General features: G+C 37.0%; 1 protein-coding gene across 1 annotated transcript in view; it reads left to right on the forward strand.

The window, feature by feature from the left end:
- LOC126199501 (sodium channel protein para-like) overlaps positions 1-18,878 on the forward strand; it is a 416,386-nt gene that overhangs the window by 63,906 nt on the left and 333,602 nt on the right. Inside the window, exon 9 of the mRNA XM_049936424.1 lies at positions 2,322-2,509. Within this exon, the coding sequence (XP_049792381.1) occupies positions 2,322-2,509 (188 nt within the window). The remainder of the gene's footprint in view (positions 1-2,321; positions 2,510-18,878) is intronic.

The following is an 18,878-nucleotide window of genomic DNA, read 5'->3' on the forward strand; positions in this document are numbered from 1 at the left end:
TTTCTTCTGACTTGGCCCCAAAATATATCTCTGTGAGCTCCAAACTGACAACCATAATGAAAGAACATTGTTTACAAAGTGTAGAAAAGGTGCAATGAAGTTTTGTGGGAGAATTTCACATCATTTTAAAGAATGTATTCCTGCAACTGCAGAAGGTTTTAAACCATTGTGATCAAATTTTGAATCATTCAAAAATGCAGTTGAAAACAGAAATATGTACTCATCTTAAGTAATAGATGTTAATCATAAATCTTAAAATGTAACTCTACATGTTATTGTCTTGGTGTCCAAATGAATGATGTAGATTTTGAAGTCTATCATAAAGACATATGTTGATCCTTATTACCTAATTAATGTATTAGATGGAGGCAGCTGAAGAATTGTCATACCTGTGCAGAAGTAATTTTTTTTAAAACTCTTTCACACACCCATGCCACATAAATTTTACAGAATTCTGGGATAGAAATGCATTTTAAAGTGTCATATTCTAATTCTCATTTATATTCCTGGTCACTGATCAGTGACACTACTATGCAATGAGTTGCTATCTTCACTCCTTCCACTGTTTGTACAGTTTTTAATTTGCAAGATAAATCACCAGAAAACTAATTGTTACAAATTTAACCAGTGGAAACTGGAAATTCTGTGGATATATCTGAGGTCAGGGGAGAAAAACCCCATGAAAGTGACAGAGAAGTATTCAACTCTTAATTGTTGGACTGTATGTTAACACCCACCATGAGTGACATGCACAGGTAATATCATTAAGAAAGTGAGAGATGATGGCATCTGTTTTATGGGTCTACTTTCTTATAATCTGCACATCTCCCCCTGGAGGACACCTCCACAACCTGAATTATTCCCCAGTGGCAGGATGCACCATTTCTAGTGATTTATAATATGCTTGTACTCCACCATTAACATGTACTGTGCATAACTTATCACTCGAGATCATCTTCAAATATCTAATGGTGATGTTACTGTACCCACACAAGTATCTGTTCGCGGTGGTTTGTAGTGAGGATATCTGCCCCAGAGCCAGGACATGGTTCTGGATTTTATGATTGCTTACAAGTCATTGTTTTCTAACATCGAAGTGGTACTTGATTTTCTGTACTGGGCGTTATCTACTAAATAATAAAATCTGTAAAATAATGGAAAGGCAACCACTTACCTCTAATGGTCTGATGTGTGGCACACAGGAACACATAACTGAAAACAGTATTCACAGTACCTTTCAACCACTCGCTCTTTCTTTAATAAACACACACACACACACACACACACACACACACACACACACACATACAAATGCACTGTCCCGCTGTCTCTGTGTGGTTGTGTATGTGAATGTGTGTACTTGTAATAGACAAAGAGCAGGAGGTCAAAAGCTAGTGTGAATACTATTTTCTGTTATTTTTTATATTTGCCACACACTAGTCTGCTGTATGTGTCTGGTTATGATTCTTTTATTTTACATATCTTTCCATCCAGTATTAAACTCTGTGATAGTTGATAGCAGTGTTTCACAAATAATTAGTTGTCAGCAGTAATTGACTTTTTCAGTGCTGCAGATGTTAATATAGTTGCACATGGAGAACTCTGTTCCTATGTGACCTTGGAGATGCAGTATACCATGTGATGGGCACCCATTGATGTTGTGTGTCGCTATGTATCCTGCGATAACAGCCAGTTGTGCATGAAAGTATATACCATTCCCCTCTGACTAATATTCTATTACAACTTACAGACTGTTAGAATATTTGACTTATAAGAAAGCAAGTGATCTAGCTTTGGAACTTAATGCTTTCAAATTCAAAGTTTATGATATTTTTGGGCCATAAGTTTTGATGTTTCATTTTGATAATGTCAAGTTATTTTTATGGTGAGAATTTTGCAAAATACTTTATGAATTTGTAGCTGGACATTTTACTACTGACATTCTCTCTCTCTCTCTCTCTCTCTCTCTCTCTCTCTCTCTCTCTCTCTCTTTCTCTTTCTTCCCTGCCTCTTCCATCCCTCTTCCAGTGCCGATGCATTTGTGTACCGAATTCAACTTCTGTTTGAGCTTACTTTCATTGTCGTTGTGTGATGGAAGATACTAGAGTAATAGATTATCATTTTTGATTATGTTAGAAACTTCTTGTGATTCCCATCTTTTTATACTATGTTCATTAAGTGGAACAATGAGGTAAAACTGCACGAGGGTTTTGTAAATCAGCATGTCTTTTCCCATTTTACATAAATTTTCTGTATTTAGTCACCTTTCACATTGTTTTATAACAATTCTTGACTTTGTTATATGTCTAATGTTTCAACAGATTATGTGGAAAGATTTCCAGACCAGGACTTACCCAGATGGAACTTCACAGACTTCATGCATTCCTTCATGATTGTATTTCGTGTACTGTGTGGAGAATGGATAGAATCCATGTGGGATTGTATGCTTGTTGGAGACTGGTCATGTATACCCTTCTTTTTGGCCACAGTTGTAATTGGAAACTTAGTTGTAAGTTGATATGAAATCACTCCCTAATTTAGAGATTAGTAATGTAGATGACACAGCAGTCTTCTAATTAGTATTTATTTAATGTTACAAATAACAGTAGCCAGTAAGTACTATATATAAAAAGTAACAAAAACAGCTCATGGAATTATTGATACATTCTGAATTACTGCAAGAAGATAACAGTAAAATGTTACCAGGCACACAATAAAAAAATTAGTGAAGTATTTCTTCTTCTTAGTATTTTTTAAAAACATTGCTATTAATAACAAGTCAAGCAACTACTTAATAAACACAAAATTATTAGTATTAGTAATTTATTTATCTAAGGACTATTTTACAGTAGTAAATGATATTTCATTTTAATATGAGAAAATATACAAGTCATATACGTGTGTGTAATAAGAACAGGACAGGCTTTGTTGAAAGTATTATCGCAGCATTTTCTTGAAATGATTTAGGAAGATCACAGAAAACTTAAATCAGGGGTGTTGAAAACAACCTGAGCCTCCCACTATCATCAGTCTCCAAAGAAATGCATTACCTCATTCAGTTATCCCTAATGTACAGATCTGTTATGTTTCGTACGTAATTGGGATAAGGTAGCCTAACCCTTGACCAGGCATGCCATTTCTCATAATATGAGTGGGCACACTGGATACTTTGTATCCATGTAAAGAATAGCTGCCTTTTTACCAAGGTAAACATGTGTTAAACAATGGTAAAATAGACTTCAATTATATGAGCTAAATCACTGTTAAAATAAACAATAATAAAATAACCTTTCATAACATCACTCCATTGCTACACACAAGTGATAGTAATGATCCACTCAAAGGTTTAAACAGTGCAGTTGCATCAGATCCCTGCCAACCATTTATTGGATTACTAATTATCTCGTAAATAACTGCCTCATTGTTGGATTGTATGGCTACTTCAGAATGTAGGTAATTTTCTTCCATGCATCATAAATTCTTTTCTCACCTACCTCACTGTTTATTTTTATTGCTACTGCTCACTTGGATGTATGACAATACAACTTATCACTACTGAAGCAGTAATGATGGAATAGGCACACGCTCAGAATTGTAAAACAACAGTGGAATGTTATCAGACAATTTTGTTTGTGATTGGAGCCTTTTATACACAGGCACACTCACTCGAGGGTTAATAACATGAAAAATAATTATACAATGGTGATTACTGTCTCATCACTTATCACTGTACACACTACATACACTTCATATGGCTTTAGGATCATTACCATGCTGCCACACTTCTGTTTCATCTTCATGTGTCCCCTTCTTCTTGTTTCAAAATCTGAGTTAGCATTCCCTCATGATACGTCATATGCTGAACACAGAAAAAAGGTAAGACTTTAGTCTCAATCTACCAATCTTGGGTGACGATTTTGCTGTAAAATGCATTTTGTTGTTCCTACATATTATCATGTGTGAGAGGTGTTCTAGTTTTCACTTTTCAAATCATCTTTAGTTGTGTAGTAGGCATTATTTAAGAGGTACTCTTTGACTGCCTTTTTAAATCAATGTATTGTAGTTATCTATTTCAACTTCTTCAGCAAATATTATACAAATTTGTGCTTGTAATTTTCTATTTATTTTTCCTTGAAAATGTAGATCCACATTGGTTTTTGTTCCATCACAATGTTTAGAACTAATTATGACACACTAATATTTTTCCTGGTGTGCACAATAGATTGATAGAGGAACTTACTTCTTGCAATTAGGATACCCAATTTTCAAAAATATTTCTGTGTAACAAACACAACTACTGCTTTTTGTTATTCTTATGTCCATTTTCTGCAACTTGAAATTTTGACCATGTCTTGTGCATTTGGTCACCAGAAAAATGTTCCATACATAAGAGTTGAGAATTGTGGCTGTTACACACTGTTGATAGGACCATGAGGACATAAAATGCTGAGGACTTTCCTCTTTGCCAGTATCATTGTGTGTACATTCTTTGTAAGTTAAGAATCATATTCATCCCCAAAAACACTGTGTTTGCTCCTTAATCTATACATAATCATTTATGTTTCCTGTGACCGAGTTGTTATTCCTCTTTAAACTGAAATTTGTATTGTGTGTTTTCTTTACGCTCAAGGTTAATCTTTACCCAACAGAAGAAGGGAAATCATCTACACAGATTTTAATTTGTGTATGACAAACTTCATCTTGACAGTATTCTATAGCAGGGTAGGGGTGGGGAAAGGTGTAGTACTGCTTGTGGGAGCATGCAGGGATGGGGTGGGGACAGGATAGGGTTGCTAGATGCTGCTTGGGAGGTTTGAGGGAAAGGGGGAGTTGGAAAGGAGGGAAATAGAGGAGGGGAAAAAGACTTGTGGGGGTATTGGTGAAATAAAAGACTATTTAGTGCTGGAATCAGAGCAGAGAAGGGTTGGATGATGGACAGAGATGAATGTAGGTTGAGACCAGGAGAGTTATTGGAGCCTAGGATATATTTCAGTAAGAGTTCCCATCTATGCAGTTCAGAAAAGCTGATGTTAGAAAAGATCCAGATGGCACAGGCTGTGAAGCAGTTATTGACATGAGCCATGTTGTGTTGGGCAGCATGTTCACAAAAAATGTTGTCCAGGTGTCTCTTGGCCACAGTTTGTTGGTGGCGATTCATGCTGACAGATGGCTTGTTGGTTGTCCTGTCTGTGTAGAAAGCAGTACAGTGGTTGCAGCTTAGCTTTATTTTACATGACTGCTTTCACAACTAGTCCTGCCTGTAATGGGATAGGTGATGTCTGTGACTAGATTTGAGTAGGTGGTGGTGGGAGGATGTATGGGACATATCTTGCATCTAGGTCTGTGGCAGGGATATGAGATATGAGGCAAGGGGTTGGGAGAAGGGGTGGAGTACGGATGGACAAGGATATTGCTTAGGTTCAGTGGGTGGTGGAATAACACTGTGGGAGGAGTGAGAAGGATAGTGGATAGGATATTCCTCTTTTCAGGGCACAACAAGAGGTAGTCAAACCCTGACAGTGACTGATTCAGTTGCTCCAGTTCTGGGTGGTACTGAGTTATGAGGGAAGTGGGAGATGGTAGGTGACTGGAAGGATGAGGCATAGGATATCTGTTTCTATACAGGAAGTTTGAATGAAACCCCTTCAAACACAACTTTTTTGGGTTTTTTTGAAGTACATGATGCATTTCGGACCCTCTGGATCCATCTTCATGTGCAAATCGTCTCATATGTAATTTACATTCACTCGTGAGTGAAGTAAAATGTATTCTGCTGAAATGTTTGAGTTCAGCTACGTATGCTATTAGGGTCATTGCAAATTTTGGTGATATACATCTCAGTAAATTAGTTTACCATGCCTATTTTCATTCTCTGCTTTCGTATGGCATCATATTCTGAGGTTACTCATCATTGAGTAAAAGAGTGTTCATTGCGCAAAAGCGTGTAATCAGAATAATTGCTGGAGCTCATCCAAGATCACCATGCAGACACTTATTTAAAGAGCTAGGGATCTTTGCTGTAGCTTCACAATATATATATTCGCTTATGAAATTTGTTATTAACAATCCAAACGAATTGAAAAGTAATAGCAGTGTACATGGCTACAACACTAGGAGAAAGGATGATCTTCACTACTCGAGGTTAAATCTAACTTTGGCTCAGAAGGGGATAAATTATGCTGCCACAAAAGTCTTTGGTCACTTACCTAATAGCATCAAAAGTCTGGCAGATAGACATACAGCATTTAAAAGGAAATTAAAAGAATTTCTGAATGGCAACTCCTTCTACTCATTAGATGAATTTTGAATTTTTGGATATAGTAAGTGGGTAATTTCCTCACCAAAAAAAAGTATCATGTAATATTTTGTGTAATGTAATATCTTGTATAGACATCTTTTATTAACCTGACATGTTCCACATCATTATGAAGTGTCATATTCGTGATCTATGGAACAAGTACTAATCTAATCTTATCTAATCAAATTTTCATGAATTAGATGTTAGGTATGCTGAAGATTAGATGGGTAGATCACATAACTAATGAGGAGGTATTGAATAGAATTGGGGAGAAGAGGAGCTTGTGGCTCAACTTGACTAGAAGAAGGGATCAGTTGGTAGGACATGTTCTGAGACATCGAGGGATCACCAGGTTAGTATTGGAGGGCAGCGTGGAGGGTAAAAATCGTAGAGGGAGACCAATAAATGAATACACTAAGCAGATTCAGAAGGATGTAGGCTGCAGTAGGTACTGGGAGATGAAGAAGCTTGCACAGGATAGAGTATCATGGAGAGCTGCATCAAACCTGTCTCAGGACTGAAGACCACAACAACAACAACTGCTGTTAGGTGTCATATTTCATGAATCAAGTGTGAGTGTCTCTGTACAAGTTTGGGAAGGTAATTCTGCCTATGCAGGCCTCAGTGAAACCCTTGGTACATTTGGAGAGGGACACCTCATCACCACAGATGTGGCAGCCATATGAGGCTAGGCTGTATGGAAGGGACTTCTTGTTATGGAATGGGTGACAGCTGTCAAAGTATGTATTGCTCATGGTTGGTAGGTTTGATATGGACAGAGGTACTGATGTAGATGTCTTTGAGGTGGAGGTCAACATCGAGGAAGGTGGCTTGTTGGCCTGAGAGGACCAGTTGAAGCAAATGGAGGAGAAGGTGTTAAGGTTCTGGAGGAATGTGGTTAGGGTGTCCTCAGCCTCTGTCCAGACCATGAACATGTCATCAGTGAATCTGAACAAGGTGAGGTTGGGTTTCTTGGTGGTTAGGAAGGATTCCTGTAGATGGTCCATTAATAGGTTGGCATAGGATGGTGCCGTGTGAGTAACAATTGCTGTGCCATGGATGTGTTCCTATGTGATGCCTTCAAAGATGAAGTAATTTTGGTTGAGGATTTAGTTGGTCATGGTGACCAGGAAGGGGATTATAGGTTTAGAATCAGCAATCTTGATTTTGCACTGCCTGAACTTTCTTACATAATCTGTCTATTGTCTCTGTATGTATCATTTTAATTTTGAAGGATACTGAACTTGTTGTGTAATTGAATCTAGCATACCTACCTATTCTTGAAAATTTAGTCTCATAATTTGCAATTCATTTTTTCTGTGTGGCAATCCCCTATCTTTCTACCTTTATATCTGATTTTACACTGTGTTTTATGAGCTATGGTCACTTAAAATTCGAAGTGGCTTTGGCTCTTACACCCTTCTATTTTGTATGACAAAATTCTTCATATTCATTTTTAGTTTAGTATGGTCTTCCCAAGTCCATTTTCTAAAATTCTGTTATAAAAATATGTTAAGAATAAGCTTGTTGTTTCCCACAGCAAATTCTACTAGTGTACCAACACTTGCATTTGTGGCATCATCTCTGAAATTTCCCCCTGAAGACTCGTTCTTCAATTTGCACCCCATTTGCTTATTAAAAATCTATCATTGTCATCTTTTAGAGGAATTTCTTCCCATTCTGTAACTTTTTGTAAAGGCTTTCTTCTTCCATTTCTGAATGTAAGGATACTGCTGCATAGACATAATAATTTTCAGTAAGTATCTTTTATTTATTTTCAAAACAATTCTGACTGTACTGTTTGAGGTTGCTTCTCTTCCTCTCACCACATTCCAGCAAAGCCTGTACATGATTTTCCATCCTGTCCTGTTCCTCTGCAATCAAATATAGGACTGGATTTTAATCTTGCTTAGTCACTGATTTTTGTATAGACTTCTATAAACCATACTTTATTTCAACTGAACTTACATAATTCCTCTTCCCACTTCACTAGCTCCTTTCTGCGAATGCACAGAGAAAATTATGACTGTAACAGTTGTGTAAAAAGTGCCATATAAATAAATTGTGGGTATTATTCAAAATTCCTATGATCGTAAAGTTGGTGGCAGCATGTTAAGTTAGGGAAATTACTACCTCAAAATGTGAAAATAACTCTCCTTGTTGTTGTTTGGCCTAACAACGATCCCTTAAAATGAAAGCATGACTTTCCAGAATTAATATCCTTTGGTTACTTTTTTTCTAAAATTTGTCCCGGCATAATCAACGGAGATAATTTACCAACCTCTAAAGTTAGTGAAGGTACATTCAAAAAATTTTGGCTTTGCACATAATAACTATGTTCAGACAAAAGACTGTTAGGTAATAGGTAGATTATAGTTTAACTTCCTGTCAACAACAAAGTCATTAGAGATGGAGCACAAGCTAAGATTAGGAAACAATAGGATAGGAAATCTTCTCGAAGAATCTGTCCTGACATTTGCCTTGAGTGATTTATGGAAGTCATGGAAAACCTAATATATCTGGATAGCCAGATGGAGATCTGTCATCCACCCAAATGCACGGAAGACTAGCCTCAGCAATCTCTTGTAATGGAGTTTTCATAAAATTATTATTACGGCCACAACATTTGACTTACGTATACTGGCCAGTACGAAAGAGGTTGAATATCATAACTGTATCACTATAAGTAAAGATTAATTTCACCATGAATAAAATAGCTTCTGATTGATGAAAGCATTGTATGATGGCACTGAAATCTATAACACATAATTTGAAGCTGTATATAACAGATACTCCACAATTATCACAGCTGATAAATAAGAAATTCCTACATGCATCGTGCAGAGTGAAAATTTCACTTTCGATACACAGTGCACTTAATTTCCACTTAACTTTGAAATGTGATAGTCTACAGCTACATACATACTCTAGAAATAATTGTGAAGTGCATGGAAAAGGGTACTTTGAATTGTATCTGATGGTAGCATTTCTTTCCATACCAGCAATGTGAGAAGAGTAACTGCTTAAACACCTCTGCAAATCCTGTAATTAACCTCGTCTTCACAATCTCTGCAGGTGTGATAAATACGGGGTTGAAATATATTTCCACATTCTTCACGTAAAGTTAGTTCTCGAAGCCTTGTAAGTGGACTTTCACAGGATAGTTGGTGTCTTATCTTCAGGAGTACGCCAGTTCAGGTTTTCAACTTTCCCATGGGACTATCCTAGGAGTCAAACAAACCTTTAAATATTTGTGCTGCTGTTCTTTGTAAACATACAGTATTCCCAGTTTGTTGTATCTGGTAAGTGTCCCAAACACTTCAGCAATTTTCTGAAATGGGTCAGCCTTGCACCAGACAAGACTTGCAAATTTTCACACTCTTGTAAAGATAAGTTATTTAGATTGTAATAACAGTCAGTCTAGTACAGATTAGTCACTAAACATGTGCATTAGTGAGTTTTTGTAAGCTTACTACTGTTAAAGGTTTCACTTTACTTTACGCGTTATTCCAGAAAATGCAAAAAGATCATAAAGTTGAGTTTGTTTACATTTTAGTGCAATAAACTTATAGAATGTCATTTAATTGGTCTGTTTTTCCTTCCAGCAATTGAAGGAGAATGTGTCCATTCATTATTAAGTTCATATTTTCAGAAAGTAGTGTAAATCTTAAATTGTTTGATTTAGGAACTTTTTCACCAACAGTTTGTTTACATATAGTTTGCATACATTGAATTTACATTAAAGGTTACATTCTATTGAAATTAAGTTAAGTAAGTGCTGAGTTCTTATTGTAAGCAGAAATAATTAACTGTTTACATCATACACCTGAAGTGCTAACCTGTAGGATAGTCAAGAGGTAGTGGTTTGTATATATTGTGTATTGGGATTTCACTTGGGAGACTGTTACGGGGAACTGAATGGGGAACTCAGTGAGGCTATCCTATGGAACTATAGGCTCCATAAAAAAGACAAGAGAATCACTGATCAGGAGGCAGAGATTTGTGCCCTTCGGGCTGAATTAGAACATGCAAAATTGGAACTAAGATAGACTGAAAGGTGAAAATATCATGGGAAATGGGCAAAAGTAACAAGCAGTGGAACAGCTATACAATGTCTTCATCTACATGTAAGCTTATAGTCATGAATAAATTTGACTTGTTACCTGAAGTAGAGGGGGAAGAGCCGCATTCAACTGTAGATCACAGCTGGGTGCAGCAGTCTACTAACAAAGAAAGTAAGTGTAGGTTGGTACCAAAAGAGAACAGTAAGAAAAAGAGTCTTGCTGCTAGATAGTAACCATGGGAAGCGTGTAGGCCAGGTGATACAGGGCATATCAGGAACAGGGTACCAGGTCACAAGTCTTGTGAAGCCAAGTGCTAGCCTCAGCCAGATGACAGAGGACACAGGGAATTTGAGAGCATATTTTGACAAAGAGGATCAGGTTATTGCAGTAGGTGGAGGAGCATCAGGGGTGACCTGGATGAAACAGAAGTATCAACTGCATACACAAATGTGACCTTTGTGGAGGTACTACAGCACCATGACAGGTTCTGGATTAACACTGGATAGGTATGTGCCCAGTAGAACAGTTCATAATGGGAGGGACCCTCCATGGTATGCAGACACTGTCAAGAAACTTCTAACAAATTACTGCGTAATAGGTGTAAAACAAAATATTGGACGCTAGATAGAGAGCTGCTGAATGAAATGAATTTTGCTGTCAAGAGAGCAGTGCATGAAGACTTCAGTGACTACCATAGCAGAATATTGTCAAATAATCTTTCACGAAACCCAGAGAAATTCTGGTCATTTGTAAAGACGGTTAGTGGCATCGAAGTTAGTGTCCAGTCACTTTCGAATGAGACAGAAGCTGAAATTGATGTTAGCAAAGCAAAAGTGGAAATGCTTAACTCTGTTTTCAAATGTTCCTTTACATGGAAAAAAGCAGCAAAATTACTACTGAAAAGATGAGTGTAATCAGTATGAGTGTCAATGGCATTGAGAAACAGCTGAAATTGTTGAAACTCGACAAAGCCACAGAGCCCAATCCCTATCAGTATCTATACTGAATTTGCAGCTGAGCTAACTCCTCTTCTAACTATAATCTACTGTAGAACAAAAAACTGTAGCCAGTAGTTGGAAGAAAGCACAGGTCACGTATGTTTACAAGAAGGGTAGTAGAAGTGATCCACAAAACTACCACCCAATTTCCTTGATGTGATTTGCTGTAGAATCTTAGGACATATATTCTGAGCTGATACGTAATGAGGTGTCTCAAACACAATGATCCTCGCCATGCAAACCTGCGCGCATTCTGAAAACATAAATCACGCAAAACCGAACTCACACTTTTCTCACATGGCATAATGAAACCTTGGGATGGCAGTCAGGTAGATGCAGTATGTCTTGACATCTGGAGCGCATTTGACTCATTGCCACCTCTATGCTTATTGTCAGAAGTATGATCATATAGTGTACCAGCAAATTTTGTGACTGAATTGAGGATTTTTTTTTGTAGCAGGGGTTGCAGCAGGTTGTCTTGAATGGAGAGTCATCGTCAGATGTAGAAGTGATTTTGGGTTTGCCCTAGGGAAGTATGTTGGACCCTTGCTGTTCATGTTGTATATTAATCACCTCAGAGACAGTATTAATAATAAGCTCAGACTTTTTGAAAATGATGTAGTTATCTGTAATGAAGTACTGTCCAAAATACATTGCATAAATATTCAGTCAGATCTTGATAAGATTTCAAAGCAGTGCAGAGTTTGACAGCTTGTTTTAAATAGTCAGAAATGTAAAATTGTGCAGTTCACAAAATGAAAAAACATAGTATCCTATGGCTAAAGTCAGTAGCGGCTGCTGTGTAAGAGCACAAGAGCATGTGAACACCCTAACTTTTAACATCTTGCTGATTTGTTGGTTATTTTTCTTTGAATGCTGTTAAAAGTAATGTAGGTGCAGTACTCTGAAATACACTGCACTAAATCTACCACGCTGTACTACATATTGCTCTACTAGACTTGGCGGAGCCCGGCATCATGGTCCTGAGCACAGCTTCACTCATGCACATTTCGAGGAGCTTCTGTGTGTGCACAACTGGCGTGACAAAATTGCCTTATGGGCCACATAAATACTGTTTTGATAAAGAATGTGCACATTTCATGGTGTGCACTGCTAATTCTTACCACTCAACTACTGGTTTACGTCAGTACCAACAGATGATAGCACACTGCAGCAGACTTGTATCTACATTCACTGTAAATCCCGCTAGGCTGTACCACAACCACAGATATGTGAATTCACACACTATATACTAAACTTAGATTGGATGTCAGTATATTTTATAGTTATACTGAGGGAGAAACCTATTTTGTGGGATTCTGAATGAGATATGGTACATAAAGTTTTGGATTTTGAGGTGTTGAGAACCTTACAGCACATCATTGTCGATTGTGAAACTGTAGCATTTATTCATGCTTCTGACAGCTTTTGATCTAATGATTTATGTGTACTGTAGGCCCACATTGTACATATATTTGAACATTTATGAAAAACTGTCTCACTGGTTTCTCTGATATTCATTTAAATATTTAAACAGGGGGAGGGGGGGGGGAGTCGAAGACAGTGTGCTCTTGGCCCTTATGGCTCTCAGCACCTCTTTTGTATTCTAGTCAAGTGATCTTGTTGGTAGAGAGTACTACTTGAATTTAATAATTTCTGCAAATGGCAGTTTGTGTTTCAAGTTGGTTGTCTACAGTGCAGAAATCGGCTTTCCTGTGGAGTGTCAACATGAACTCTGTTGAACCTGTATCAAGCACTAACAGAAAAGAAAATTATCAGGAAAATTTAGCCACAAAGAAACTAGGGCATTCCAGAACAGATTCATTGTCTGAGAAAGTGACAAAATCAGATAAGCTTGACTACAAGCAAACATTTAACAAAGAAGTGTATAATAAGCATTAAGTCGTTTATGTGGGTGCAATGTAAGAATGCCTGATTTTCAGCCCAAAAGTTAATTTGTTAACTAATACATGAATTAGGAATTTTGTACATTTTCCCGAAAAAATAAAAAGCATGAAAAACTCCCACTTACACAAAAATGCAAAATGGAGAGTAGCAAAAGCATAAATATTATTTCATTCTTGCCATAAACTGTACTTAATATTATGTACAAAACAGCAAAATTCCACAAAAACAATTCTTCTTTTTTCTGGAAAAGTTACACATATTATTATTATTATTGACAGCAGCTGAAGTTGTATAAATATGTTGATGAGCATAACTGTTATACAGCAGATTTTATTAATTTCGCGCACTCATATTTATCTGAATTTAAAAATTTGTGAACACCCAGAATGTATATCTATGAGCCGCTACTGACTGTAGTATTGCCTAGTTACAATTGCAATCTGCCAACTCGTACAGCTACCTGGTGTAACACATTGTAGGAACATGAAATGGAATTATCACATAGGTTCAGTTGTGAGTAAAGTAGGTAGTAGACTTCAGTTTATTGGTAGCATACTAGGGAAATGCAGTCAGTCTATGGAGGAGATTACTTGCGAATCTCTCATGTGCCGGTTCTAAAATGTTGCTCAAGTGCATGGGAACCATTCCAAATAGGACTAACAGGGAATGTTGAACATATACAGAGTCTGGCAGCATTAATGGTCATAGTTTGTTGAACACCTTGAGGTCCAGCCTCTTAGGAAAATTTCAGGCCCAGAAAACCAGCTATTTATGCCATTCTTTAAATTATTACTGGCACATATGTGCTTGATGTATGTTAAAGGACATACATAATAATAAAGACCAAGCTTCAAGGTTAACTTTAGACGTTTATTGCAGTTCTCTGATACAATAAAAGCTATGCAATGATGGTTATAGGAAACATAATTTTCACACAAAAAAGAAAAGTGCGAGGTGTGGATTTCAGCACATTCAAACATAACTGGAATTTGTGTGACTTGCATTCTGGCATGCAGAGAGGTGTGTTACAGTCAGGGAAATACCATCTTGTTTCCTTCCTGCTTACTTTACCAGTTGATTGTTTTGTCTGCGCCGAACAAACCTTGTACACCCTTGTTGGTTATTGCTTCTTCTCAGTTGCAGTAATTTTCTCAGGGAAGTGTCGTCCTACAAGCCTATTGCTGATGGTTGCCCTAGGTATAGTTTCTTGGGCCACAGGTGAGCATTTCTGGAAGAGTCCTTCACCAATGTGGCACAAAAAGATGGAAAATGACAGTTTTTCTTCTCATACAGAACAAAAGCATTCGTTGCAGCCGTTATGAAAAAGTGAAAAAACAGGTTTTTCCACCACTTCATTTATTTCCTCTTGAAAGGATAATAGGAGATCATCTGATCACTTCTATCAAACCCTGTTTTGTTCATATTATAATCGAGAATAGCATCTGGTTTTGACTTGATCTTGACACCATCCTTCATATGAACAGAAATGTTAGAGATTGACATTTTGTGCTTAGAGGAAAGGCATAAGACATCCCACGTGTCCTTCCAGTTCAAACAAAGCAGGTGGTTTCTCTTCATTGACACCGACTGATTCCTTCTGAGTTTCTTCAAAACAACATTTTCTTTTGGCAGTTCCTTTCAATTATACATACATGTGCCTACAGCTTTCGTTTTATTTTGCCATAAAAAATCAAAAACTGCTGGCAAACTGTAAACTCTGTCCATATAAAAAATGTGATCTTTACCCAAATATTAGTGAGCGACCTCTGAAACAGTGGTATTATTGAATTGTCTTTCCATCCTTTTCCAGAGTATACTTTGAGTCCCAGATTGTAACCAGTCTTTGAATCACACAAAGATAATAAACATTTTTATTCCATACTTGTTTGGTTTATTTTTTATATAGAGATAAAAGACACTCGCCACGAAGTCCACACATACCCTCATCAGTGGTGAGGTTTTCGTAGGGATAAAATGATTTCTTACATTCTTGTAATAGATGGTTGACGAAAGGTCTGATTTTGTGTATGGAATCACGCTGTTGTGGACCTCTGGGAATGTAGGTATCATTGTCATTAAAATTTAAATTTGAAGGTATGGCCTTGAACCTATTTCTGCTCGTAAAAGATCCTGGGAAACAGGTTAAAATAAAACTATTGACAGACCAGTGGTCTGCCAAATTTGGTTTCTTCACGAGGCACATATGAATAATTACGGCGAAAAACAAATACGTTTCATGAAGCTTCACTCCAACCCATGAATGCCAAACACTGTGTGGCTTTGGCTTGGAGCCTGCCTTCAGTTTATCATAAACACACTTTGCATACTTGTTCATTTCTGATTTTATGTGTTTCATCATAGAATGTGGAAAGAAAATAGAAAACACGTCAAGTAGAGTGGATCTTTCATCAACTGCAGCTCTTATTCCAGTTATGTCTGAGAACTGTGGCAAAGGAGGCTGTAGGTCCTCGAATCTCCAGCCTAAATCAGTATCTGTTGATTTCGTTAGTGAATACCGCTGCCTCTTCCGTGGTGGTGTATAAGACTGTGTTACAGTATAAGAACATTGTCACTTGGAAGTTGTTTGAACAGCAGCATATTCATCATCAGATTCATCTGTAAAAGGAAGATGAGATGAAACTTATTCGCAATTGCAATGCCAGTAACTGAAGCAACAGCACTAGAGATGACAAGTTATATTAGTCTGTAGCTTATCTGAATTTTAATCTTCTTCAGACTGTTCCCTCTCAGATATTTCTCCCTTTGATCCAGAATCAAACAATTCTTCTTCCAGTGCCTCTAAAATTTCGTGATCACTCAATGAACATGACATATTTGTAATGGGATCAGAGACAGTGATAAAACTGAACGAAACTGCGCGTGAATATGACGACAACGCGAGCCCTCAAAGGCTCAGTCAGGCATGACGGCAGTGCCAAAATTCACTACTGCTTCTTTCCAAATAATTCTAGAACCTGACAATAGAGGGCAGCACCTGTCAAGGGCCACCCAGCCAGACATCTATACAATGTTCTCACACAAAACAAGTCATTTTCAAGTGACAGGAGGCTTGCATGACATGAAACATTGCGGCCCGAGCTACACTCGGGCGTGGCCCATTGAGCTCAGTGCCATGGCCCAAGCTACACTTGGGCTTGGTTGCCAAAGTGTTAACTTGTGGAAAAGTGTGATAGAGATGCTGAAGAAACTGAACTGGCAGACTCTTGAAGACAGACGTAAGTTATGCCAAGAAAGCCTACTTTCAAAGTTTCAAGAACTAGTTGTAATTGATAACTCTTGGAATACACTACAACCTCCTATATATCACTCACATAGGGATCATGTGGAGAAGATTAGTGTAATTATAGCATGCATAGAGGCTTTTAGGCAGTAGTTCTTCCTGTAATCCATATTTGAATGGTACGGCAATAAACCCATAACTAGTACAGCGGAACGTACTCTGTACCACGCACTCCATGGTGGTTTGCAGGGTATAGATGTAGAACACTCCTGTGAGACACATAATAACTGAGATGAGCAGGTTGCTGCTGACAGAAATGAAATCTCATATGAGTGCAGTGCCTGTTGTACAATTGGAAGACGAGCATGTACTAGACATGGACTACACTTGAATAGGAGAGGGAATGAAAAGTTCACTGTGCTTCTTGCAGAAAATATATAAGGGGCCACCATCAGACAAAGCAAGATCTCTGTGGTTACTTGTGTCAGAGAAATACCTTTTTTAGGTTGGAATCAGGATTCAGACACCCTGTTTTGAAAGAAGTCAGATTAACAGAAGAGCCCCCAAAAATGCTTAAGAATGCACAAAAAAGTAAAGTTTAGCTTATTTCATCAAAATATAGAGGATTGGGTAATGAGGTACAAGAATTTCTTGTCCATTTGGAAAACTTGGAGCACTGAGAAAATAACATCGTGTGCCTGTCTGAGCACCACATAACCATAGAATTAGATAAGTTATGTATAAAAGATCTTACTTTTGCAGAACTAATACAGAAAAAGAAGGAGTTGTTATACAGAAAAAGAAAGAGTTGATACATGTATTAAGACAGAACATGAGTTTAAAAACATCAAACCAAGTAATTATCTCTTAAATGAAGAAGATGTATAGAAACGAACTGTGCAAGAAAAAAAATCGCAGCAGTATGTCAGAAGAACAACTCTTATAAAATTCTGTCATGTGATTGTATCATCAACTTATCCTTCTGAAATGAAGAAAACTATATATTCTCAGTTGAAGGCATGTTTACAGAGAGACTGAAATATACTGTTGTTAAACACCTCTTTAAGGAAGATAGTAAGACAGATGTCAATAACTACAAACCTGTTTCACTACGACATAATTTTCCAAAATTTTTGAGAAGATGATGTATTCTGGAATAGTATCTCACCTGACCAACAATAATATCCCCAGCAAATCACAGTTTGGATTTTGGGAGAGTTGCTCTACTGAGAATGCTATTTAAAACAGGTTCACCCACCATATTTTAAAAGCATTAAAAAATAAAATAGTGAAAGTTGATATTTCCTATGATCTATCTAAGTTAACAGTGTGAATAACAGTATTTTCTTAGATAAATTGAAGTTTTATGGGAATTATGGTATAGCCAACCAGTTGGTAATGCCATGTCTAACAAGAAGAATGTAGAAAGTTGTACTTAGTAAATCAGCCAATATAGTCTGGGGACGTAATTCTGACTAGGGAGAAATAAAGTATGGGATTCTGGCTCAATCTCAAATCCACTATTGTGCCTAATATATGTAAACAATCCTCCATCTAATATACAGTAAGCAGATGACACTAGTATTGTAATAAACCCAAACATACATATGGAAACAGAAGAAATTGTAAACAGTATACTTAAAAGTGTCATTCACTGGTTTTCTGTGAATGGTCTCACCCTCCATTTTAAAACAAAACAACATATTCAGATCTGTGCATCTAGGGGTTCTAAACCAGTGATAAGTGTAACACATGGCGAGCAAATAATAAATAGGGTGGACACTTCAAAACTCTTAGGTATCCTTATTGATGAGAATTTAAACTGGAAAAAGCACATTTTAGAACTCCTAAAAGAACATAGTTCAGTGACATTTGCACTTAGAATCGTTGAAAATCTTGGGGACCATGTTTAAGAAAGGAAGTCATCATTGCTCGAAAAAGAGTTTGGTGTTCTGATTACTGCTTCACCGTATATTTATTCTGTCATGAAGTTTGTCGTAAATAATCCACTGCAGTTCAAAAGGAAAAATAATTTAATAATTATCATACCAGAAAGGAAAACGACATTCATTACTCCACATTAAAATTGTCTGTAGCAGAAAAAGGAGTGTACAATGCCACAACTAAAATTTTTGTTCATTTACACAATGATATAAAACGTCTGACAAACAGCAAAAGTAAAATTTGAAAACAACTAAAACAGTTTATCTGTGACAACTCCTTTTATTCCACAGAAGAAATCCTGTTATTGTAATGTGTAAAAGGTGTGGGTAGGAATTACTAACTCGCATATGTATACTTAGAAGTAATAATTTTAAAAAATTATAAATGTTCAGCATGTAGCCATATTTACAAATTAATTTGCTATA

The sequence above is a fragment of the Schistocerca nitens genome, chromosome 8, assembly GCF_023898315.1.
Source record: "Schistocerca nitens isolate TAMUIC-IGC-003100 chromosome 8, iqSchNite1.1, whole genome shotgun sequence".
In the NCBI taxonomy this organism is placed as follows: Eukaryota; Metazoa; Arthropoda; class Insecta; order Orthoptera; family Acrididae; genus Schistocerca; species Schistocerca nitens.